Raw genomic sequence first — 25,853 nt, forward strand, 5'->3', positions numbered from 1 at the left:
GTGCGTTGGCCAGGCGGAGGCTTACCCGCTGCACCAGCAGGGAAGCCTTCCCTTCGCTCCGTCTTTGCTGAGGCGGCGGCCTGCGGGCCCTGGTGCAGCGGATGCGCACGCTCTCCCCCTCTCCCTCCGCGGTCACCGCTGGACGCAGAGCGCCCGCCTCCTCCTGTGAGCCTCCACCCTCGGGCTGGTGGATACAGGGACGAGTGGACGCTTTCTTTGCCCTCTCTGGAGGAGGCTTGTGTGTCCCGAGGAGGAGAGGGCCGGGAGGGCAGCGGCCGGGGGCCCGGCGTGCACGTGGAGCCGTGTCTGGGCGCAGCAGAGGGCAGGGGGACGCGGGGGAGGGGGCGGGGGCGGGCCCCCCCCCGCCGAGCGCCGTCTGTCTGTCTCTCCCGCAGGTTTGGCCGGCACTCCCATGACGAGGTCTCCATCCTGGCGCCGCTCTTCCAGTGCTGCCGGTGAGCGTCCCCTTCCAGGCGGCTCTGAACCGCTCGTTTCCGCTGCTCTAGGAGGTGGGCGGGCAGATCTCCTGTCCTGTGACCGCAGAACTGTCCCCGCAGAGGGGGACTTAGGGCCTGAGCTTTCAGACGTCTCGGCCGCCTGCCTTCATCCTCAAGCCACGCAGATAAGCATTCGCTCACTCTTGCGGAGCCTGGTGGTCTCTGCTGTGCCCGCGCTCACGTAGCTCGTAAATACCGCTATCCCGTCACCATCTAAGCAGAATCCTGACTCAAGTCCCATAACCCCTTGTCGGAGGAGAGGAAGCCCCCGGGCCTCCGCCTGGCCAGCACGTCTCCGCAGCCTCTCTGACGGCCTCCAGTCTGGCTGGCGTCTCAGCCCAGCCGGCCAGGACCGCGCACCTGCTCACGGTGGTGTCCGAGGCTGGATAGAAACGCGTGGTTCACGCGGAGCAAAACTGTCTCCATTCCCCGCTGTGAAGTTCGGGGCCTGAACTTTCTTCCTCCACTTCCTGGGGTAACTTACACGTGCCCCGCTACGTGCCATCCCCTCCTCCTGGGCAGGAAAGGCAGGGGTTGTGTGTGATCGAGGCTGGACACTTAAAGCTGCTTTACACATGAGTCCAAGTCACAGTCCCACATAAAAAAAATCGGAACCCTAAAGGTGGACCCGACCCCATTTCAGAGTCTGATGCAGAGAAATCAGAACCACAGAGTTGAGCAGAAACAAGCCAACAGTACCCACGGCCTTTGAGGTGGCAGGCACCTGCATCGTCTCACCTCCTGGGGGCTTCTCTCGTTAGCTTTAAATTCCCTGGAAAAGCTCTCACTCCGCACTTGTTTGGATTCCCCGAGAAGCGCCGGATGTGTGGGGCGCCACAGTTCAGAGCACGGACGGCTCGGCAGACCGCTGGGCGAGGACTGCAGGGTGCTGGCTGCCACCCCATCCAGTCCCTTCTTACCGGCGGGTCATTAGAGTGCCCGAGAAGGCGCTGGGGGAGCAGAAGGCTCTGCAGCATGAGCTCCCCAGAGCGGGCAGTGAGGAGAGAAGTCAGTTCAGGAAGCTTCTCCCTTCACCTTCGCTAACTGGGTTTTGACTCTGTCCTCCAGGATAAAGAGGAAGACGCTCCTGCACCTGCAGCTGCTGGCCCAGGCCGAGTACAGGCTCAGCGACGTGATGCGCGAGTCGCTGCTGGAGGACCAGCTCAGCCCCGTGCTCACGGAGCCCCACCTCCTCGCCCTGGACCGCAGGCTGCAGACCGTCCTCAGGACCGTACAGGACTGCATCGAGGCCCACGGGGAGCAGAGCGTGGTGGCCGACGGCCCCCTGGGACAGTGGGCCCCAGACTCCAGCAGGGCTAACGCGACGAGCTAGGGGCCAGAGGAGGCACCCCCCGGAAACTGGACCGGAGCTGCGGTGGACTCCGAGTGTGGGCCACCGCTTCCCCGGGGTCCCCATCCAGGCTGAGGCCTGGGTCAGGAGCTCACGAGGCAGGCAGGGCGAGGGGATGATTCTGAAAGAGCGGAAGTGCGACCCAGTGAGCCTCCCTCCTTGGAGCACTGGCCTGGCTCCCCTCCCCGGGGAAGCTCTGCTCCATCAAGGCCACAGACACCTGCTGAGCCCACCGGGAACCTGGACATGGGTCTGGCCTGGAACAGCATTAACTGTCTGTCACAAATAAAATGACAGGACATCAGATGGACACCTCCAGGTGTTTATTATAGCCACAAGGATGACTCCTGATCCACACAGACAGACAAAGAAACTGCACATGGTGACTCTCCACCGGGTTTAAAGTACACTTTACACTCTCCTCACATTCCAGTCTCTGTGGCCCAGTCTCAACACAGCCATCCGCTCTGACTGGTCCCGATTTCTCAGACGTGTTACCACAAGAGGTAAACGTAACAGAGGGATCTGCTCAGGGTATCAGAAAAGGATGTTTCCATCTCAAAGAGTAAACATCGACTGAACTGGCATCACGGATGTCAGGACTGGCATCGGTAACCATAAAAGGCAAAGCAAGGGGGGTCCTGCAGCGGGACAAGACGGGTCCGGCAGGGACACGAGCCTGGCCTGGAACAGGGCAGCCAGGGCCCGCCCGCCAGCCACAGTGCTGGCTCCCAGCAGTGGCCCCGCCGGTCCCCAAGGGCAGCAGGCTGCCCGGAGCAGTCTGACGCTCTAGATGCCCTCCCCTCAACCGCCTGCTCAGACACGGCTCAGTCCACTTTACTTCCTAAGCCTCCGGGCATTTGGGGGACTTCCTGTCTCGCGAGCCCTGTCTCTGCTGACCTGCTCACATCTGAACAGGAGGTTTTGTTTCTCACTCCACAGCCCGCGACGGCACACGTGACGGGTATATTCGTATGAATCAGGAGGCAGGCGACAAGGGCTGTCGTCAGACTGGCTTTTCAGGTAAAGGCCAGAGGCTCAGATGCTGGTGATGAGGGGGTGGGAAGACACTGGGGCTGAGGCGGGTCCCAGGGCAGCACCTCTGGACTTCATCCAGGACCTCGGCCGTGCGCCCAGAGGCAGCCCCAGGGGACACACTCTAGATGGGCTTCCGGCCCCCCAGGGCCCCCACTGCCACACCCCAAGGTGCGGACACCATGACCGCCCCCCGCCCCGAGCTCCCGCCGCATGCCGCCTCCGACCCGCCCATACACAGAATCCCCACCTCATCCGGACTGCCAAGGAAACAGGGGCTCAGAAAGGTTAACTAAAACCACACAACCTAGGGGGTCACAGCTATGCCATAGTGTTCCTTCCACTGAACCCAGAAATACACCCAGCTTGTGAAGCTGTTTGTTGACTTTACAACAGAAACCAGTCTTTGGTAGAGGGACCTTAACCCCAGAGACCTGCAGCACCGAGGAGTCTCCCTGCCCCTGGGGCTCCCCCCTTACGAATGGTTTCTCCTGCTTCGAGCCGGAGTGGGGGGAACAGAGGGACGGCAGGGAAAACACGCGGGCAGAAGCGGCCAAAGGACAGAACAAACGGTCCCCAAATCCAGACGGCAGAGCCCCAGGCAGGCCGAGCCCAGCTCCACATCAAGCCAGCCTCTCGTGTTCAGGTGGCCCGCGGTATTAAAGACGTTGGTCTCCTTCACAAACCGAGCGACAGAACTGAGTGTGACCAGTGTATCCGGCACCTAACCACCTCCTGACTCACCTGTCTTACACACCATTGTTCTTTCACTAACACCAAAATTAAGACTCCACTATTTGTCAAAAACACCATAACACAGAAGACCCCAGTCTTGGAACTATCAGCTTCTTCCAACACGTCCAAGACTGAAAATTCTTGTCTTCTGTGTAAGAATTTTTTGTGTTCCTGTCATTACGACTGATGGCAAAGTAAAAAAATGAAAGGGAACAGATGGATCGTGAGCTGGTGGAGAGGTCTGGAGGAACTCGGCCTCCCCCAAACCTAGAGGGCATCTGGGTTTGAAGACTGTAAGAAGTGTAATTGCCTCTCTTATTGATGGTGGTTTAGACAGAGGTCGAGATGGTTGGATGGCATCACCAACTCAGTGGACATGAGTTTGAGCAAACTCTGGGAGATGATGATGGACAGGGAAGCCTGGCGTGCTGCAGTCCATGGGGTCAGAGAGTCAGACACGACTTGGCAACTGAAGAACCACCACCAAGAAATGGTAGACAAAGTCACCAGAGACTGAGTGGGGGAGACAGCTGTCTGCTCCTATTAGAAACAGGCGCGTAGGTTCCCCGGAGCCTCTCATTACACCTTGGCCCGCCAGCCGACCCGTGATCGTCTGCTGTCTGTGTTGGGTGTGCGAAGACACCCCAGCCACTGCTGCTGCTGCGTGAATCCTGAACCCGTGGCCAACAGCACTGCAGCTCACGCCTGAGAGAAGTGAGTTACACTCGCGAACACCAGCCAGAAGCTGAGAACTCCTCTGGGGCCATCTTAAACAGCGAAATCACCAACAGAGAAGCTCAAAAATGCAGGGGAAAAATATGGCATTAAACAGACCAACAGAAAGGGAACCGGCTCACAGGCCTAAATCTGAAAGGCAGGGTACTGCCTCGTCTGACCTGGGCCGGGCGCGTGTGTCGGGCAAGAGAGCATCCCCTCCGCCCCGCTCCGGCCTGGGCATGACCCTGACGGTGCTGCAAGGGCTGACCTGGGGGTACAAACACATCCCAGCGAGCAGACAGGTTTGCAAAATGCGCAAATACAGCTTCCGTGAAGAACGAGGATCAACTGTGTGATGACTCTGTGGTGAACAAAGACAATGACGAGCTCTCCATCTAGTGGTGACTGGGGAAACCACAGAGCTGCTTTTCTACACTGGCAGAGCTTCCACAAAAGGAAGAAACCCGCCTCATCTGGGGTTTGGGTTTTAGGCTGCGTCAGGATGAAGTCACAGCTCTGCACCTAGGGCCACAGACTCTGAACCACAGACTCTGTGAAGAGTCTGCACTTCACAAATTTGTCCTTCAACAACGCTGGCTTCTGTGTAAAATTCCACAGGGTAAGAAGGGAGAGATTTCAGCTTCTCCTCTCCAGTCTTACCCGGCACTCACTATTAGGACAGCTACTTGGGGGTCACATTAAATGGTGATCTAGATGCTGCTTCTCAATGCTGTTTCAGCCCATCCAGAAATACACTTGCCAGGGCCTAACAAAAATACAGAACGGGTTCAGCAATCAATTTGTGGTTGGAAAGAAGGCAATGTTAAGAAAACTAACATCATACAACTTCAATTTTATGACATCAATACACTCACATCATTAAAAAAGGATTTCATATGAGCCAGTGTTTGAGAGGGAAAATTAATCTACAACCAGTAGAGTCAACCCAGGAAAATGCTCTTCAATTATATTCTGTTAAATATTCCAACTCTAGTGGGCTGCGGGAGGTGACTGCATCTGGACAAAGCGCATGTGCTACGAAGCAGCACCCAGTTCCAGCAGGGTATGAAGAAATGAAGTCCACCATTCTAACAGACTCAATTTATCATCCCATGCCTCAGAAATTTGAGGAATAAATATTAGAAATGACTTTGTATGTGTGCAAAACACAGACACACACCTAAATATACAAATGCACTTGGTTAAATTTAAACCAAGAAGCATGCTGACCTAGGAGTATTTTCCATTCAGTCTGGGGAAGTTTCAAGGCCAGAGAGCCGGTCTACCCTTAACAAAAAGAAATTCTTTGCCTTGATTTAGTCTTTTCCTTCCATCACTCAGTAAACAGATCCGGTACATCTCAATGACCCTGAAAGTAAGGATTTTAGATTCACTGACAGACTGAACTGGAAAACACTGAAAACAAACGTACTCTTTCCGTGATCCCTCATCTCCTAATTTACAATCAATTTTCATCCTTGCACGCCGGATTTGGATTCGGAGTTTCTGGGGAGTGGGGATGGAGAAGAGAAGAAAAGGAGAAAGGGAAGAAAAACTGATTCATTAAAGAATTAAATTATTTAATCTTTTTATTACTTGACCTACCGTCGAGACAATCTATAACAAAAAGAAGAGAGTATATTAGCACACAGAGTATAATCGGACTAGTAACCAAGCAACAGTACAAAATGGTCCTTTGGCGGTCCACACTGTCTAGAGCACGAGATCTCATAACTCCCTTACCAAGCCCAGAAATGACGGCGGCTGAAGCTCAGGCTATCCACTGAGACAAATGGTGCCAACTGTGGTTTCTCACATACACCCAGACTGCACAAAGATAAAGCTTAAAATGTGATCGTTTTTAAATTCAGACTTCAATTTTTTTAGATTAAAAACTACAAAAAGGGGTAAACAGCAAAGCCAAATGACTTAAGAGCAAAATTCACTTAGGAAGCATTGTAGGTATCTAAATATACATGGAACATGATTATATACATAGAGGAAACTGTGCAAACATGTGACATTCTAAATAATTTAGTTAAGTACAGTTTTGGCGTTTAAACAAAGATCAAATTAAGCTTTAAGCTAATTAACATAAGTTTTAATCTTTTAAATATAAAAAGGCAGCTAAACACAAAATACAGATCAAAAATCCTTATTTAGTATAATTTTGAAAAATAAAAAATTTGTAATAAGGTGGCTTTCTATTCCACACTAAAATGTAAAGAAAATGTTTCCCAGATTTATACTCCAAACTAGTAACAACCTAAAAACTGTTCAAATCTGTGAAAAACATGTACCATGACCAATTTAACGACCCAGGAAAGGGTAAGGAGAAGGGATTAATAATCAGAGTCAGTTGCACACAGAAGGAAAAAGAAACGCTTGCAGTCACTCCCAAATATACCCCTACATGTTATGTTATAAAGATCACAATGCAAATAAAAGTGCCTACATTACGGAACTGTGAGATGCTGTTTAAAAAAACAATAAAGATGAACAGTGGGATTATCATTGGTACACATGGAATAGTGTAACACAAGGTTGATAAAGCTGGAAAACACTGAAATACAATTAAGACTCAAAACACAAGTTTACACAGAAAAGTTTCCCAGGGAATAGAACAGTGGATAGGGAAGAACTTCTCAGCAGGATGGCCTTTCTGTCGGGTGAGAAACACAGACACATCTGACCCCGCCCCCAACCCCCCATAAAGTCTAGTTGACTTAAAGCGGGGCGAGGAGCGGTGCGGGTGCAGAAGCAGAGTAAAGAACGTCTTCCAAGTCCCCTGCCCCAGTGAACTTAGGGGGCAGTGTCCCAACACTGAACTCTGCCTGCCTGCCATCGTCCCCTTTAGCAACCCCTCTTCCCTTTCTCTGTCATGACATCGACACTGAGTGTGTCTGTCCTGGAGTCGGGGCTTGCAGAGCGTAAGAGATGACCATCCTGGGGTCACCTGAAGGACACACACTAACCAGAAGCTCCCAGTTAACCACCAAGAATGCAGACCTCGAATTCTCATTGTCAATTCAGCATCTGCTGATGAGTATTTGGCACTAGCTGGAAAGAGGAAGGTCTAATCAGAATCTGTGAGCTGAGGCAGATGTCGTTAAATCAGAACCGGTATTTGTAGCTTATGCTTCGGTGTGAAATGCAGAAAGCAGGAGCAGATAGCCACACCTCCACATGCTGCTGAGCTGAAGAGGAAACCTTAGCAACTGGAGATAAGCAAGACCCGGCAAATCTGCCTGACAGATACAAACTCTCATTAAAAAAACAACTGGTCATATCACAGCAACACTGGGCATTCCCACCCTTAAGCTACTTTAACTACAGGCAGATGCCCCACTACATGAAGAGTCTGCTATACCTGGTTCCTAATCCTCAGAGCTTCATGAGAAATCACGTATTCTATGAAGACAGACAGCACACATAGCCACAGTCTGAAGAATGCTCATGGTAACAGGAGACGCGTGTCACTTAGAGGAGACCTCGCGCTGTCGCTCAGGCTCCACGTAACTCGGCGGGGCGGGGTCAGCCCTCGGCAGACAGCGAGCTGGGGTGCGGGTGGGGGTGTGAACACTAACACTGCACAGAGAAGCAGGGACAGCAGAGTCTCCAGAGAATCCTTCTATTTATTTAACTGTGTGAGCACTCAGTAATGCTCCAAAATAAAAACGGTGCCACAAAAGCAACTGGAACAGAAGCCAACAAGAAGCTGCGGCGCCCGCGGCCCCGGGGCGCCGGCGGGCAGCGCGTCTGCGTGGCGCGGGCGCAGGGCGGGCGCCTCAGACGGACAGGGACACGAAGCTGTTGTACTGCTGGATGTTGCGCTTGAGGATGTCGGAGCACGGGCCGAGGACGCGCTCGAACCGCGGCCGGTCCAGCTTGACGCACTTCAGCGGGCCGCGGGCCACCACGGTGGCTGCACGGGGTCGGTTCATCAGCAGAGCGATCTCGCCTGGAGGGGAGAGAGGGCTGAGCGCGGGTGCACTCCCAGAATGCTTTCCCGGAGGCACCCTCAGAGCAGAGAGAGACCCGCACAGGCCACACGACATCCGCAATTCAGAAAAAACAGTCCAGTGACAGACGTGAGATAGTAACATATTAACTGAGTAAAGGTCAAACTCTTGCAGAGCCAAAAAACTAAAGTAAAAACTGAAATGCAGGAGAAGGAAAACAAGACCAGGAAGGACTGTGATGCTTGCCGAGAAGGGACTTCACCCCGAGGGACCCACTTACCAAAGTAGTCCGAAGGCCCCAACCTTCCCACTTCCACAAACTCTTCGTTCTCTGAACGCCGCTGCAGCACAGCGGCCGAGCCCTGTGATGGGAGCACCAAAGAGCAACGCATGTTAATACAGCCGACTCCTAGGGGACACACTGAACGCCCTGTGCAACTTTAGAGCTCTGCAAAGAAAAAAAATTCAGCAGCTATTTCAAATCCTCTGTGTTCATGTCATGAAGACTGAAGAGTCAGCACAGGCTTGACCTCCAGCCCCCCCGGGGGGCTTCGCATCAGGCCGAGGGGCTTCCAGGGTTGGGACTGAGGTGAGAAACTGCAGGAGGAGCGCCAGGTCCAGGCGCACTGCCTCTTTATAGACACAGCTATACATGAGCGACACAGCAGCTCCTCTAGGTGCAGTCCCTGCCTGCTGTCTCACCGTGAGAAGAGTTCTGTCTGCAAAAGAAACACCAGGGCTCAGAAAAGCCTGGACTAGTTACTGCCTGGCCCTTCTCACGAAGACTTCCTCAACCCCTGGCTCGAGAAATACCGGCAGCGTTTCCTGACCGCACTCACAGCACACCAGCTGTGCAGATCTCCATGTCGACAGTCATGAGCACATAAAACACAGGAAAACAGAGAATTTAAAGACCTGAGCTGGGCCCTTTATTGCCAAACAGCCCCAAGGCATGATTTTAACAGAAATGTCCATCACTTCATAGTCTGTGAGTTGAGTGGCCGAGTTCTGTCTGGCCTGTATAAGCAAAAGTAATTTGAGTAGATCAGAATCTGACTAATACTTCCCACAATTCTGACTTAAACTCATTTAAAATGTGGTGGCCTGGCAGAAAAGCATGGAGAAGGAAATGGCAACCCACTCCAGTGTTCTTGCCTTGAGAATCCCAGGGACAGGGAGCTTGGTGGGCTGCCGTCTATGGGGTCGCACAGAGTCGGACACGACTGAAGCGACTTAGCAGCAGCAGAAAAGCAAACATCCGCATTTCAAAGGGAATGATAACCTTTAACTAAAACTGTCAGGTAACCCCAAAACAGCAGCTGTGACTGAGGACCAGGGCCCCGTCCCCCTCCCCCTCGGGGCTGCCCCGTCCCCCTCCGGGCTGCCCCGTCCCCCTCCAGGGCTGCCCCGTCTTTACCTCTAAAATAATGAAGAACTCATCACCCGGCTCCCCCTGAACCACAATCTTCTGCCCGTCTTCAAACTGGACTGGTTCCAACGCATCAGCTACCGTGAGACGCTCCCACTTGTCCAGAGATTCTAAAAGGCAGATGACAAAAGAGTTTTCTCTATGTTACTTGGTATTGCTAAAAATTTCAAAACAAAAAGTATAAAAAAGTCAATTAAAACACTCTAGTGTGGCTCAGATTCAACTTGGCACCTGTCTTCAACTACCTCTCTCTTAGCAACAACCCCCTGTCACTTACAGGTGGCCCAAGTGCCCTCCTGAATTCAGGGGCCCAGGAGCCAGGTAAATCTACACCAACTGCATCCAATGGGAAAGGAATGAAAAGAATGTGATCATTAAGTATTGCCAAAGACTGCCATCAATGCAAATCAAACCTGCAATTACAGGACCCAAAAAGAATCTGTTCCAGAAATGCAGAGAAATAACTCAGATTTATTTACAAAACCAACAAGAATAACTAAAAAATAACTTATGTTCCCAAAGGCCAAACTGACACTTGAGACACTAGAAAGTAATCATTTCCAAGAAAGGAAAAGTAAGGGCACAAAAGTCAAGTCACTGTAAAAAGCAAAGATTAAGACTGTGTGACCTTATGAAACTCACCATTCCCTCCCAATGAAGAGCAGCTTGTAATAATGTCTCCAAGTCCACAAAACAGATCACACAGAAGCCCCTCTGATTACGCGGCTCTACATTTCCTCAAACTTCTAGCATTTTTTCAGAGAAAGCTAGCAAGTGACACAAAACCTTTCCACAGAAGACACACATTCTTGGCAACACTCACTTTGCTGAACTGAAAAAACTCACAGAGCAATGGAGACCACGTCCCGGGGATAACCAGCCATCCACCATCTGGAGGACACGTCCAGCCTTTCTATCCTTCCAGGAGGAAATCAGTAGCACTTATTTCTAACTAAGAGGTCAGCCACCCACTAGCAAACTAAACACACATTGAAATTACTTCGTAGCCAAACTTTAGCTCCACATTCCTGTTTTTTGTTACTATGAAAAAATATTGATAACTCAAGCAATCTTTATGAAACAGAATCCATTTCCTTAAGCATTATTAACACTTCAATTTAGCAATTCTCCATGCAACTTTCCAACTTACCTAAAATAGACACTTTACTAAGAAACTTCTCATACATCTTCCGCTTTCTCAGCGTGCTTCCCTGTGAATGAAAAAAAGAAAGTCATATCTCTAAAATGTGTAATTCACACAACGCTGTGGAGTAAGAAATGTTTCAGGTAAACTGACAACAGCAGTCTGTCAGAGCTTGCTTGTTTTCTCCTGCTGAAGATGCTAAGGTCTGTGTTCAATAAAAAGTTCTCAGTAACCTGCTCCTAAAAGGAACACCAGGTATATAGATAAAGAATTCATCAAATACTGAAATGTCAAAAAAGCAAATAATCAGTTCTCCAAAAAAAAAAAAGAAAAAAAACCCCAAGTAAAGCTGACTATACTTCCAGCTCAGGGTCCTTCTCCACAACCCTAATCCTCCACAGAAAGAAGGAACTCAAACTGCTACCATAGAAATGTCAGAGCAGCATCCATCAAGCCATCTGTCTGTGTGAAGACTGGCTAAAGGAAGATGTGCTGACCAATGGAGACAGTTCCAAACATCAGCTGACCATTGCATACACACCCCGTGTTTGTCTCTGTATTATTTCAGCCAAAGTTCTGTTCTAAAAGATCTTTGTCGCAAACGGTGTAGTGGGTAATGCTAAGGTCAAGCATTCAGTCATTACAAGTAGAAGTATTCCCATCTTCCCGCGGTGGTACTGTCGAACACCGAGCCACACAGCCTGGAGAGTGGTCTGCACCCACCCCCATGGGCCTCACCATCAGGATCCTTCGGTAGCTGTCCCGGTCAATGCCCCACAGTTTCACATTCGTCTTGGCCTTGACAGTGGCCGCTCGAGGAGTCCCGTAAATCAGAGCGAGCTCCCCGAAGCTCCCTCCTTCCCCGACACTGGTTGCCCATTCATTGTTGACATAGACCTAAAATACAAAAGCACTGCTTATCTCTACAGACACAAATACATACGGATTAAAAACCTGCACACTCTTTTTTAAGAGATCAGAATCCTGAACTTTGCAGAAAATTAAATGTTACCTCTCCGGTACACAGCAGAGCAAGACACCTGACTTCTGACAAATCAAGTATGTTCAGAGTGTCTATAATTTACCTGGTTTAATTATCTGGTAAGAAAAAGGCCCTCAGAAGGGATGATGAGAGCAAAAAAGTGAACTAGGCATTAACAGTACTCGTTACGTCTTTACTAGCCAAAAGGAGAAGGGGGCAGCAGAGGATGAGATGGTTAGAGAGCATCACTGACTCAATGGACATGACTGTAAGCAACCTCCAGGAGAGAGTGGAGGACAGAAGAGCCTGGCGTGCTGCAGTCCATGGGGTTGCAAAGAGTTGGACACAACTTAGCCACTGAACAAGTGTATTTATAGAAGCCTGTGCCAGGCACTGCGCTGGTTAGCACTTTACTTGCTATGCCACCGACTTTTCTAACACTCTCATGGGAGGGACAAGATGTACAGGACAGAGGCTGTACCAAGTCTCCCAGCTGATGACCTGCCAAGCCTCCCCTGACCTTATCCTACTCAAAAGCAGGCACACAGGCCTTAACTGCTAACCTAGCAAAAGTCCTGAACTGTACATTCAGCCAAAGAAATTATATTTAAAAGGTTTAGTGCCAGTAAAAATGGCCTTTCTTGGTGTCAGTAAAACATTTGGCAAAAGGAATCTAACATACAAGGATGTAATAAGTCCTTCAGACACTCTAAAAAGCAGTAAATAAAAAATAAATAAAAAGCAGTAAATAACAAGCTGACTTTTAAGATTCTCAACATATTTTTGCTATTATTAAATCTTACATCCATCTCTCCTTGGTCAATCACGTAGAAGTTATCCCCTTCATCACCTAAAAGTGAGGAGAGTAAAAAAGTCAGAAGCAAATTATAAATTAATGAACAAATCAAACCAAAAAGTCCAGCAATATATTTTACAAGTCATAAAACTGACCAGGTCATCAGTCATCTCATGGTGAAGATGCCTCTGAAAAATAACTTAAGCAAGCCACTTATATGTACAGAAATGTTAACTGCCATGTCATCTAAAACAACAAAACAAGATACAATAGTAACAACATATCACCTTGTCACTGAAGAAGAAAATATAGGGATTATGAAAACCCATGGAAATACTGAGAGTAAATAGATAGGAAAAAAGAGGGAACACCCAAAACATGAGCTCCATGTCGGGGTGTGTGGGCAAAATAGAGTCAGCAGAAGGTACAGAGCCTTGTACAGAGATGGGCTAGATGATGAAGAATCTGAGTGTGTGGCTTATTCCTACTTTATTTTCCTCTGACTGGTTAATAATCCATATAAAGGATATATAAAATATATGTGGCTCTGGAATTCCTTATAAAGTAAAAATGCACGAATTTTCTTTAACAGTTACTATAAACAAAACTATACTGACATTAGGGAAATATTAGTCCCTTACTCAAAGTGTGCCTTTTACTTTTAGTTCAGAAGATTTTAATTAAAGAAATAAGAAAATCCAACAGTATACCAAAAGGAAGATGGTAGGCTTAAAGAGGAAAAAAACTTCACAGCTTTAATAACAGCACTTGCATAAAAGCAGCCACCCTTACCCTGCTGAATAACAGTCTCTCCAGCAATAAAGGAAACGGGGAACATGGCGTCAAAAATGTCACTGCAGAGAGAGAAGGCTTCGTGTTACAAAACACTAACCTGAGAGCTAACAGACCTTAGCCTGTTAGCTAACCTTAGAGTTTCTAGGTTTTCAGCCTGGAGTGGCACGAGGTGAACAATTATGAAGACCCTTTAAAACCTGCAACAACGAGGCAGCTAGTTTGGGATCCCAACTGTACCAGAAAGATAGCATCACCTACCTCCTCTCGTTGTCATCGAGATGTGAGAACAGCACGTTCTTTTCAATGGCTTTAGCTAAAGCAGCCATTGTCTTATAATCTTTGGGAATAACCTGGAAAGAGCAGAGAGTTCAGTGACCATGCCATACACTCCATAAACCAAAACGACTTCACGACTGCAACCGACACTTCAATTAGATGTCAAGCTACCTTAGGTATTTGAACAAGGCTGCTTTGAGTTAAGTATTTTCAACACAACACTCTCACACTATCTGTGACCCACAAATACTGACTTTGAGTGAACAAATACTAATTAATCCCCTTTGTCTACAACTAGGCCTGTCCTGAAAGGCTGGTATTTGGTTCCTAGTCAACAACCACCTTACCCAAGGTCATTACTGAGGCACACCTAAGCATTTTATGGTAACTGGTCATCTTCTAAAGTATGATCATTTACTGTTAGTCTCACAACCTCTTGCCAGCCCAATTATCTTCCCCCTTCAGGCTAATCTCTTAACTGGAAATGGCAGACTGGCTCTGAGAAATAGCCAATGGAGATGAATGACGCTTACAGAGCAAAATGTTAAAGCCACCACGTGAGTGAGAAGACGTCAAAAAACTGGCACCACGATTCAAGACAAAAAGGAGTACTGTCTGGTCTTTCACTGCAAAACAACACCACGGAAAAGAAAATCCCCCAAACTCAAGTAATGACTGTTTTATAATCACTATAGATACCTCCTCTGATGGCCTATTATTGCAGAAACCTGCTCCCCAGTACCCAGGAACAGCGCAGGATGGAGTACAGCCCACCCTGTCTGTGTTTACTACTGGGAACAGCGCGCGTTCATCAGAGGAGACATTGCCGCATGCAGGTACCTTCCGAACATAGGACGCAGCATCCTCCTCCGTGTAGACCTCAGCGCTGATGGCCCCACGTCGTCGCCGGCCCTTCACCACGGGGTTGGGGGGCGGGGGGGAGATTTCATCCTCCCGAGAGTCTGCACGGCTGCCTGCTTTCTGCAGGTTCTGGATCTGCTTTGCCTCCTCCTGAAAAATTACAAGTTTATAAAATGAGACCCTCCATCAGTGCTCTTCACTGGCATTCTCATATTCTAATGACAGTCCTTCTCAGTCACTACAAATCTCTCCTTATCAACATGAAAGTTAAGGGGCAAAGGCCAATCACGAATGGGAGAAAATGGAGAGTCGAGTTTGAAGAGAAATACCCTGGAAGGGTTATACTGTTCCTCAGATGGTGATAGACACTATACTAACAAACAAACAAAAAGCCATTGGTACAAGGGCACATAACATGCAAAATTAAAAACTATACACTCACTGTAGTAATAAATTGACAATGATCTATAATGCACTCAACAGTAATAAACTGCAAAACAAAACTCTGGGAAATGAGTGTGAGATCCCTGCCTTGCCCATGCATGCCATCAAGGAATATCACCCAGGCACAGCAAAGTGACATAAGAAAGTCTAGACTATCAGGTTACTCCATTAACTCAATACACACTCTGCGGACCTGCCACGCCACATCTACACTAGGCAGGGGGAGTACAAAAAAACAATACGAGAGAGTGCTCAGCCTGCAGGATTCATATTCAACAGATAATGAAATGTGATGGGAACCTGGACTTCAACCAAGATGAGACATAACAATAGGTATCCTAACAGAGCTGGAAGCATTCTTTACAGGCAGGGCTGACATTTGGTTTACCTGTTTTTTACAACTTATTAAACCAATCCATATGAAACCAAGATCAACTATTTTACAATCTTATTTTTCAGATCTAGGGCCTTAAAAAGAAATCCCTCTCAGGTCTGCAGTAGAGAATGAGTTATGACTGACGTAAAACCCGAATGAAAAAAGCCAAGAATGGTGAGCTATCTATCACCTTCTCGTTCATGACTCATTCTCCATTCTTTTCCTAAACAGCCTTCAAATTCTAAATGACAGCATTTACTAATTATTTCTGAAAAATTCTGATAAAAAATAATTTAAGGAGGGGCGGCTTTTTCTCCCACCTGGTACTCAGCTCTGCGTCTGGCATCAAGACAAATCAAAGAACACACAAGTGCAGCAAGAACCATCTAGAACCACCACCACTGAGGCAAGAACAGTGCTTATTTCTATCAGTAGACTTGTGCCCAATCTTTATTTTTTGGAGTGAGGAACCAGCTTTATTTTTCTCATCTCTTTAGATTTTTCAATTAAAAACACAGTAATAAAGGCCTATAACAAAACTAACGTGAAGGTATTTGCATATTTAGTTACAAATGCACTTACCTGTTGATCAAATAATCCAGTGTGCCTATGTTAGGAATTTATTTTAAAACATGCATGTATGTGGAATTACAAGATACACAGAGTTATTCATTATACCAAAGCTTTTAACAGCAAAATACCGGAAACCACCAAAATGGTCATCAATGTGGTGATTAAGTACCACGCATTAATGTACATCCGTACAATGGGATACCATGCACACTGGACACAACCGTATAAATGCCCGTATATGATGCAACTCAGGCAGCATTCCAGGGAGACAAAGAAGTAGGAAAAAGACTTTTTATTGTCATGCTGAACCACGGGCAAATATGTAACCAAACTGTTTTTTAAAAAATTTTCAAAGAAAATCCACTTCACTGTCATTCTGGTAATTACAGTAACAGGTAAGGTTTTTTTCATTCCATATTAACAGAGAACTTTAAAACTCAAGTCTCCCCAAAGTTAAAAGTTCAAGAGCATAAATGAAAACACATTCTACCCAAGATTTGTCATTGATATTTCACAAAAAAATCATGAAAAATCTCACAAGCAACCCTTTATTTGGAAGTACCTTCTAAGTGCATCTTTGCTGTCTTAGACAATTCTGAAGTGCCAAGAGCACTGCGGTTCTAACAGTGCTCTCCGGGTTCCATCGTCAACAGCACTTGGATGTAGCCTGGTCCTGATGACAGAGCCACTGCCGAGGGCACCCATCTCTACTGCGCGCCGTGACACGTTTTTATGCGTTTCCTTGCTGCTGCCATGCTTCAGTCTCCTCACTCCTCAAACGAACCCCTCCCAGTCCACTTACTGTCAATGCATCCCAGCACATTAAGTTCTGATTCAGTGCCCGTGGCTAACTCAACGTGTTTGCACCATCCTCCCTGCCCTGACATCCATTCTTCCCAGAGGGTGAAGTCGACATCCCAGCTCACTGGCTCGGGGTTTGGTACGTGGCTTGTTCTTGTAATAGTGCACTCTGGCCCCTGGAGCGTCTGACCCGCTCTGCCTTTAGAACACCGCGCCTTATCTATGGTTGCTCCTTCCACTGGACCCCGGAACAAGACATGTGCAGCCAAGACAGATGGGCTGAGCACAGACGGCTGCACGCGGCCAAGTGTCAGGACATGTGGAGTAACCACCGAGACCCAGGGGTCACGAAGTGCTGCAACGAAAGCTGGTCCCTGTGTGACCACGGCCAAGTTCCCTGGCCCCTCTTAGCTTTACTGCTTCCTCTGTAAAACGGTGACAATCACCAACCGCACACGTTTGAAGTAATGAGTATTCATAAAAGGTCAAGGGCTCGCCCCGCACCTGGCACACGGGCACTCCATGGTCAGCGCCATCACAAATCCTCTCATCTACTAGTTGGCAAGGTTCAAATGAACACACACAGAAGAGAGGACTCGGATTACAAACAACCATCTGAAGTAAAATGCAGACTCTGTCAGAGGACCAACTGAGATAGGTTTCTAGGGCATTTCTTACTGAGCAGTTGAGGGAATCAGAAACATGAGCCCTGGTTAGCACGGCAAAAAGGTGACAAGAGTGTGACTGTATTTTCAGACATATAACTCAACACCTAACGTACAGAAAAATGACCTGTTGAACAGCTGAAACTCTAGTTTCTCCAATGTCCGGGTATCTGTATTCAACCTTGGCTAAAGGAATGAATGCAAATGAACAAAAATCCATGAATTACAGAAAAAGTGGTAAGCTGTGACTCTATTAAAAGGTAGAGAGGCCGACACACATCACATCTAAAAATCCCAGGTGCAAAGAAACTACTTGCATGATCCTCTCCTGTTTTCCCTGCAGTCAGTGCTCCAACAGGGCCATGAAAAAACAAGCCCTGAAATGAGCACCACACTCCACTCTCCCTATAAAAAGACACACACTTCACGTCTCACCCACCTCAGCCGCTCAGCGGGTGGCTCTATTGATGTCCAGGGAGCAGAGGGATCACCTTACAGTGACCGACTTCAGAACGAGACCTCCAGGAACGCACTTCCCTTCCAAACAGGGAGGGAAGGCGCACAGCAGCCTGGCGCAACAACGCTCCACTACCAGCAGCCGCTTCAGTGAGAGGGAAACCAGACTTTCTGCCACAATCCCCAAACACCAAGGCTACACTCACTGGGGCTGGCTAGGCTTTCCTGTTGTTTTAATTATTCTAACCATGGTACTAAAAACCAATTTCAACAGCTTTCCAAGAAAACGGGAAGAAGGTTCCAGTCACTGAGCCACCCAAACATTTTTTGAACATTAGTAAAACAGATTCTTTTACTAATAAATTATGCTGTTTGAGAAGTTGTCCAAACCAGTGGGATACAGTATAAACCTTTCTGCAATACAACTAGATAATTAACAATCATACACCTAAGAAAATGCCTCCCAAGTGATTCACAGTCATTGTGAACCACTTCAAAACTTCAATATGAGTTAAGAAAATCTCTAACTTTATCCTGCTGAAATTTCAGGAGCAAATCAAACAAACTACTTAAAACTCTTAACAATCCAAACTTTCTCATTCATCATTTTTTTGAAGGGATTGAACTAACCTTGATGAAAAATGACCACTTTGCTTAGAAAAGCACATACCCCATGCTTAGGTCCGACTGACACACACACAATAAGGATGAACAACAATGAGTAAAAACTGAATCTTTTTTCAAGAGGAAACAAGTCCTGACCAGAATTGTAAATAAAGTAAAATTCTGAGAGCCATCAATCTTACTCTCTCTGCTCCAGAGTCGATTTACTTTGGGACACATCCTACAGTAAAACACACTTGGACAACTCAGAGCTCCTGATACACGAATCACAAGCCAGACTTGTATGCTCCAGAAGAGTGATTTCAAACGCAGGATAAAGCCTACAAGTTTACTTGTTTTGCTGAAGAAAACAGCATTAAATGCTTTCAAGTACTGCAAAAGTTCTCAATTCACACCACTGATGTACCATTTTTATTTTTTAATTTTTACTGGAATATAATCGGTTTACAATCTTGCAATAGTTTCTGCTGACCAGTGTTGTACTACTTCCAATCAACTGAACCAACTCAGTTATTTCATTTGGTCCATTTTATGTATTAATTAAAACAGTTACAAGGAACTATGGTTGGAAAACCTGTTAGCCAAGTAAGCTGAGCATTCAGAGTAGTTCCAATAAACTCTGATTACAAAGTTACAAATTACTACAAACGCATTAACTGTATTCTTTTCTGAAATTTTAAATGATGATGATGATGATTATAAATTATTATTTGGTCAGCATTCCTTTTCTTCCCAAAGACAGAGATCAGTGACATTATCCAGCCTTGCATTTAACAACCATAAGGGTCAGCTCTCAAGCTCGCCCATTTATTTTTACCTTCTCCAGCTTCTCGAAGTACTCCCTGAGGAAGGCCATGGGCCTCTCGGGCCGGGCGGTGCACAGCTGCACGATGGAGTCCTTGAGCAGCGCTTGGATGTTGTGCTTCTGGACATAGAGCTCGCATTCCCGGAGGCTGCGCTCCTCCTCGCTGGCGGTGGTGCCGGATGCCATGGTTCACTAAGGAGAAGACACAGAAGCTTGGGAAAACTATTCACAAAGAGCAAACGTAGAGCTGGCCTTCGCCTTAGCAAATTCACCAGGCAACTGATTCACAAAGACTTCATTCTCACTAGGTAGGTTTTTTTAATTTTAAAACAGGGAGGTGAGGGCCAGGGAGTGAAGTATGAGGAGAAGGCACATTCGGGCAAGGCAGTACTGCACCGAGGTCCTGCTGCACCCAGGCCCTGAGAGGCACACGCGCAGCCGGCCCCCGGGCCAAGAGAGGAAGTGTGAGCGGCTCTCCCCGGCGGGGCTGGTGCTGAGGAGTCAGGCAGACCCCAAGGGAATTTCATTCAGTTCTCTTCTGCAAAAGAAATCATGGCGATGCGGGAAGCGTGCAAAGGGTAAACAGGACAGAGAATTAGAAGGTATGCCAGTCGGCGCTTGGTGAAAGCAAGGAAGCACCATGAGGAACATCTGACGTCCCCTTCACATAACCTGGATCCCAGGGGAGCAGGCCGATCTCACCCAGCAAACCACTGGAGCACAGGCTCTCATAAGCCAACACAACCAAAATGGTTTAAAACACAAAAGAAAACCCAGATGAGTTATAAAACCAATTTTTAATCCCAGACTCTTTGTACCAGATTCCAGTCTTAAACGATAACACAATTATCCACTAGTAAAAAGGAAAATCTTTATCGTTACTAATAGAAAGAAAAACAAAAACACCATATAAACACCTTAACAAGTAAACTATAAAAGATTTGAATAGGGAAATGTTAAAACATCAAGTTTTTAACTCACATGAAGACTCAATAAACTACATTAGTGAATTTTAGAGGGTTTAAACTACTTCGATGTGAAGTAAAATAAACGCAATAATGGGCCGCTAATCTTAGCCTGGAATTCAAAGCTCACTAACTTAACAAGAGTCACAAACTGTTTTCCTTCCAACTCCTAATTATCATGTAATTAAGATCAGAAGATAAAGGTGAGGTGCTCTCCACTCTGCAAGAGATTTCAGTACTAACCCACGTTTCCCAAATTCAATGCGCACAAAACCAATGAGATCAAACTAAATTTCAAAGGACAAAGAAACAGCACAGTGAAGAGCCAGAGCCACAGTACAAAATGCTGTTACTCATTTTGTTTTGACAGCTTTCATGGTAAAGGTCAATAACAGTAGACTAATTAACAGACCATGAGAAAGTTTGTAGACACCTGACAGGCACATAAATTAAAGAGGCCACAGAAAAAGATTCCTGCTGCTCCTTCAGAAATAAACTCCCTCACACACACACACACACAGATTACTTTAAGATAGATTTACACCCGCCTCTTTCACAAGTCAGACAACCATATCAACTTAAAATCCACTTCAGGATTTTCTGCTTTAGAAAATACACTGTACTGAAAGACACCAAAAATGGTCAATGAGATCTTTCTGTGTTTCGAAACACTGAGATACATTTCGGGAATATCAATACATGTTTTCAACTGACCACAGAAAACCATTCAAAGGTCAAGTCTGTGGTAGAAATGAGAGAACTGGGTCCAAGAGGTGAAACTGGCTTTTTGTTTGCAACAATGTATTTAAAAGACCAGAAAGAGGACACTAGTAATTTGGCGGCATATTAATAGAAATGCCCCAGGATTGATGCGTTCATCGTGTGAACCCCAGAAAATCCGTATTTCACGGTCTTAATTTCTTAATGGAATAGATTCACTCTGCACTTGTACTCAGTTCTAACAGCCTACAATTTAGCTCTCCCTCGTCCCCGGTTATTTAACTGCTAAAAAACGGACACCGCATTGTCTCTCCTAAAAAAACACTGGGATTCGTTCTTCTGGAAAATCAGTTGTGATATTAACACAACGCCGTATCCAAGAGGTTAGACGCGAGGAAGTATGTCAGACCCTTTGAGAAGGTCGCTCATTCAGGCCGCGGCCAGTCCTTCCTGGGGGTCATCCTCGGGGACCACGGAGAAGGCCACTCCCGCGGGCTCCTCCCGGCGCGGACGCGCGTGCCCCGGACTGGGGGGGAGGGGGAGCTCCCGGGTACCCCGGACGTGTCGGAGGAGGGCAGGGACGTGCCCTTCGCGGCACTTGGGCCCGGGCCGCGGGAGGGAGGCCCCCATCTCACTCCGGTCGGAAAGCCGCGGGGAGACCCCAGGGGTGGCAGCGGGGCGGGGAAGGCGAGAGGGGGGCCGACGTGAGAAGGCCGACAAGACGGGGCTGACGAAAGGGGAATGACAGGGTAGGCCGGCGAGAGGGGGCTGACGAGAGGAGACTGACGGGGGAGGCCGGCGGCCGCCGCCGCGGGGGCGGGGCGGGCGGCTGGCCGGGACGGTAGGGGATCGCCGCGGGCGGACGCGGAGGCGGCCGCGGGGGAAAAGCGCGGCCCCCGCCCCTCAGGCGGCCGGAAAGGGCTGGGGGCTCTGCAGGCCCCGCGCCGCCGCCCTTGTGGGGGGAGGGCGAGCGCGGCGGCGGGGGCGGGCCCGCGCTGGGAGCCGGGAGCCTCCGGGGCGGCCCGGGGCGCGCGGCAGCCGTGAGGAGAGGCCGCGCGGGCGGGCGGCCATCCCCCCGCAGGGCTCTCCCCGCGACGCCATCTTGGGTCGGCCCGGCGCCCCCGGGCGGGCGGCAGGAGGCGAGGCGAGGAGCGCCGGGGCCCGCGAGCCCCCTTACCTGCGGATGGGCGGCGGCGGGCTGGGCTGCGGGCTCGGAGACGGCCGGCGGGACTCCCTCAGCGACGCCCTCCCGGCTCCGCTTCACTCGGCGATAGCGGCTCCGCAACGGCGCCACCGGAAACGGCCGCGCCGCAGCCAATCAGCGCCCGGCTGCTGACGTCAATGCGCCTCGCTCTGGCCAGAGCCGTCGCCCCGGCAACCTTAAAGGGGCAGCGGCCCCGCAGGCGTACCCTCGCCCCTTCGCCGCCCGGACTGGTCCTCCCTCTGCCCTTGTTTCGGTCCCAACGCGTCACTGGTCCGCGGCCTCCGGCCCGGGACTCCCGTCGCCCGTCACCTGCCGCCCCTCACCTGTCCCCGTTCGGATGCCGCGAGCACCCGGCTGCTCCGCGAGCTCCCGGCTCCTGTGCGCGCAGCGCGGCAGCTCGCGTGCCCGTCCCGCGCTCGCCTGGCGCCCTCACTCCTGCCGCGCGCGCCGCCCGCGCCTTTTCTCCGGCCCTCCGCGGCCGCCCCCGCTCGGCCCCCGTGGGGCGTCCCGGGGGACAGGTGGGCGGCTCCGCCCAGGGCCCCGCCAAGGGGGCGCGGAGCCAGGGAGGGGGCTTCCCACCGCCTCCGGCCCGGGGGAGGCGGCAGCTGCGCCGGGGGCCGCGCGCGGGAGGGTCCGAGCCGCGCACGCCCGCCGGGCATCCTGAGCTCGCGGTCTCCGGGCTGTGACTGGCCATCCGGCCCAGGAAACCCGAGCCCGGCCAAGAGTCCGCTCGGCAGGTCCGACTGCCCGCCCCGCGCCCCCCGCCCGGGGTGCTGTGCCGGCAGAGGCCGCTCTGCCCCTTTGGGCACCAAGTGCTGGGAAGGACTTTCGGGGGTCCAGGAGAGGCCCAAATCCCCCTAGAACTTGAAGCGCCCCCATCCTCACCCCTGGCCCAGTGGGGTGAAAAGTGCAAACTTTGCAGATGGGCGCAGACCCTCTAACCGCAGGAGAAATCTCAGCCGCCTGCAAAACGGCCCTCAACGGGGACGATGCGGGGGCGGGGGATGAGGGGTTACTTCACCGCTTCAGCCATTTTTTTTCATCCCAGACTCTGCCCCTGGAAGAAGAAAGGGGATGCAGAGAGACATAGAATGAATGAAGGCCCTTGGCACAAGTGCATCCTGGTGTCTAGCTGGTACCTGTTGGACTACTAGGGCTGCATGTGTGAGATACATAATGGATTTCACACTTGCATCCCTGGACTTAAAGGACATGAACTTGAGCAAATTCCTGGGAGACAGTAGAGGGCAGGAAGGCCTGGCGGGCTACAGTCCATGGGGTCACAAAGAGTGACACGCTTTAGCAACTGAACTATATGAGATACATATTATGAGATGTGTATGTATTATATATATATCTTATGAATAATTTTATATTGGTTCCAGGTCAAAACAGTATATTTTGGATATATTCGGTTAAATATTATTAAGATTAATTTTGCCTTTTTTTTTTACCTTTTTGATACAGCTATTAGAAAAATTTCACCTTTAAGGTTTGTGTTTATACTATTTATGTTGGTCACCACTGTCCTAACAGGCCAATTGTTCCCCTAGATCCAGCAGTCTGATAGGGCTCCTGCTTCTCAGAGTATTTCTTTTATTTAGTTGTTATCCTCTGCTTTCTGAAAGTCAGAGGAAGCACAGACAATTATCAGAAGGGCCAGATTAGGTCTATAAGAGGAGGGTGTATGGGGAAGTGCCGACACCCCCATGAATGACGGATTAAAGGCAGAGCCTCTGTCATATAGGATTTCACCCTTGTCGGTACAAAGAATAAACCGAGCCTTAAGCTGGCAAACAGGAGAGGGAATTAAATAGCTGTGAGCAGGCCCGGTCATGTTCCGAGAAGAAAACAGTGCTGTCAGATAAATCTGGGTTTGGTTTCAGGCTCTGCCATCTCCGGTAATTGACTTAATCCTGATGAGCCTCAGTTTCCTCAGTGGGAAAAGATGAGCAGAGTGCGGCTCAAATTATTACTTAAGTAAAGATAGTAACAGCACACATGTCTGTAGCGCTTAGTATGTTCCTGGCTGTTCTGAGTACTTTGTGCATCATAACTGAGTCTTCATAACAGCTCTAGCATCAGTATTGTTATTGGTACCAAAGGAAAAGCAGGCATGGGGCAGCTAAATGGCCAGGATGGCTCACACCCAGGCAGCGAGCTTCATCTCTCTCCTCTGCAGCCAGGATGCAGTGAATACAAATTAGTTTGCTTGCCATTTGTCCTCCCCTCTCATCAGCTCCCTGCACCACTAGGTTAAGACGGCCTTAGACAGTGTTCCCTTACCAAGACCCGTAGAGTAAGGAGACCAGCAGGCCCCCGACGTGGGGCCGGCGGCTCTGAGGCTCGGCTGAGCCGTGCTGGGTGGCCTGGCCGTGGCCCCACTCACCTGCATGCAGACTCCAGTCTAGCCGCGGCCGTTCCCTGTGTCTGTCGCGCTCAACCTTGTAGTTGCCAAACTGTCCTGAGCTGGGGCTCTGAGAGACAAAAACAGAAACGGCCGCAGGTTGTTGAGCCTGGGACCCAAAAACCGAACAGCCCTGGGGGTTTCCAAGAGGGGTGCATGCTCTTTCAGTCCCACACTGCCCTGGGTAGAATTTCAACTCCTCAATTTCATTTCAGAAGCGACCATTGTGCCACCCTAGTTTCTCTGTGCTTTTCCCCTCTCCAGAGGCCGCTGCCCTGGATTCCAAGGTCTGCCAGCTTTTTTTTTTTTTTTTGTCTGTGTCCTTATAAAGGCTCAACGAGGGACTTCCTTGGTGGTCCAGTGGCTAAAAAGAACTTGGCCATCCCAACGCAGGGGGCCAAGGTTCCCTGGATCCCTGACCAAGGAACTAGATCCCATATGCTGCAGCTAAAGATCCCACATGCCACAACTCAGAGCCAGTGCCACCAATTAAATAAATATTTGTTAAAGGAAAAAGAAAAGGCTCAACGAAATGAGTTTCTACAGTAGTGGGGTTGTAAGTCATTTTTTCTCTTTAAAACAAAATTCCTTAATTGCTGTTACAATGTTTGTGAAACAATAGCAAACAATTTTAGAAGCAAAATAAACATCAGTTGTGCATTTAGCCAAAGTGGAACCAAGCAAGCCAGTGTATAGATGGAAGGGAGGTTTTGGTAGACCATTTCTTGGCGTTATGTCTAAAGTTTCCACTGGCTAAAGACAGCTGCACCTGCTTCAGATTTCCAAGGAGTACTTTTCAGACTATCACCACCTACTTGTGCTGAGTGTATATGCTTCCTGTGGAACCCAAGATTGTGGTTTCAAAGATAACCTAGTTCCAGCAAGCTTTCCAATGCCAGAAATCTTTCTACTTTCCCCACTGGCAAATGCTCATCTAAACTGAGGGTTGGTGGTCCTGTGGTTAAGACTCCGGGCTTCCAGCGTAGAGGACAGGAGCACAGAAACTAAGGCTGGTGAAGGAACTCAGATCCCGCATGCCTTGCAGCAAGGCCACGCCGTCTCCCCTCCCCAGAACAACACAAAGTAAAACCTGAAGGTTGGTGTTTCCCTGAAGTATTCATTGCAACTATTAACCCCAAAACCAGAGGAGTGGCACTTTTCACTCTAATACTAAAGAGAGTTTTCCAAGTAAAAATATCTTGATCCCAAACATATCTTCACCCAGACTAGCAT

At 49.0% G+C, this 25,853-nt stretch overlaps 2 protein-coding genes across 3 annotated transcripts in view; one reads left to right on the forward strand and one right to left on the reverse strand.

Moving 5' to 3' along the window:
- Nucleotides 1-2,152, forward strand: part of FAM20A (FAM20A golgi associated secretory pathway pseudokinase) — a 38,565-nt gene extending 36,413 nt beyond the window's left edge. For both annotated transcript variants that reach the window (XM_061145003.1, XM_061145004.1), the window contains exons 10-11: nt 396-455; nt 1,566-2,152. In XM_061145003.1, the coding sequence (XP_061000986.1) occupies nt 396-455; nt 1,566-1,830 (325 nt within the window). In that variant the 3' untranslated portion in view covers nt 1,831-2,152. The remainder of the gene's footprint in view (nt 1-395; nt 456-1,565) is intronic.
- Nucleotides 2,153-5,906: 3,754 nt separating this feature from the next.
- PRKAR1A (protein kinase cAMP-dependent type I regulatory subunit alpha) lies at nt 5,907-22,344 on the reverse strand. The gene is made up of 11 exons (XM_061145005.1): nt 22,187-22,344; nt 19,337-19,516; nt 14,560-14,730; nt 13,702-13,793; nt 13,441-13,502; nt 12,656-12,702; nt 11,609-11,767; nt 10,877-10,937; nt 9,715-9,836; nt 8,578-8,659; nt 5,907-8,296 (listed from the first exon to the last, which is right to left on the reverse strand). Exons 2-11 carry the CDS (start codon nt 19,508-19,510, stop codon nt 8,124-8,126), a joined length of 1,143 nt encoding a protein of 380 aa, XP_061000988.1. The 5' UTR covers nt 19,511-19,516; nt 22,187-22,344; the 3' UTR covers nt 5,907-8,123.
- Between the last annotated feature and the right edge of the window lie 3,509 nt (nt 22,345-25,853).

Source organism: Dama dama, chromosome 5 (genome assembly GCF_033118175.1).
Source record: "Dama dama isolate Ldn47 chromosome 5, ASM3311817v1, whole genome shotgun sequence".
Taxonomy (NCBI): domain Eukaryota; kingdom Metazoa; phylum Chordata; class Mammalia; order Artiodactyla; family Cervidae; genus Dama; species Dama dama.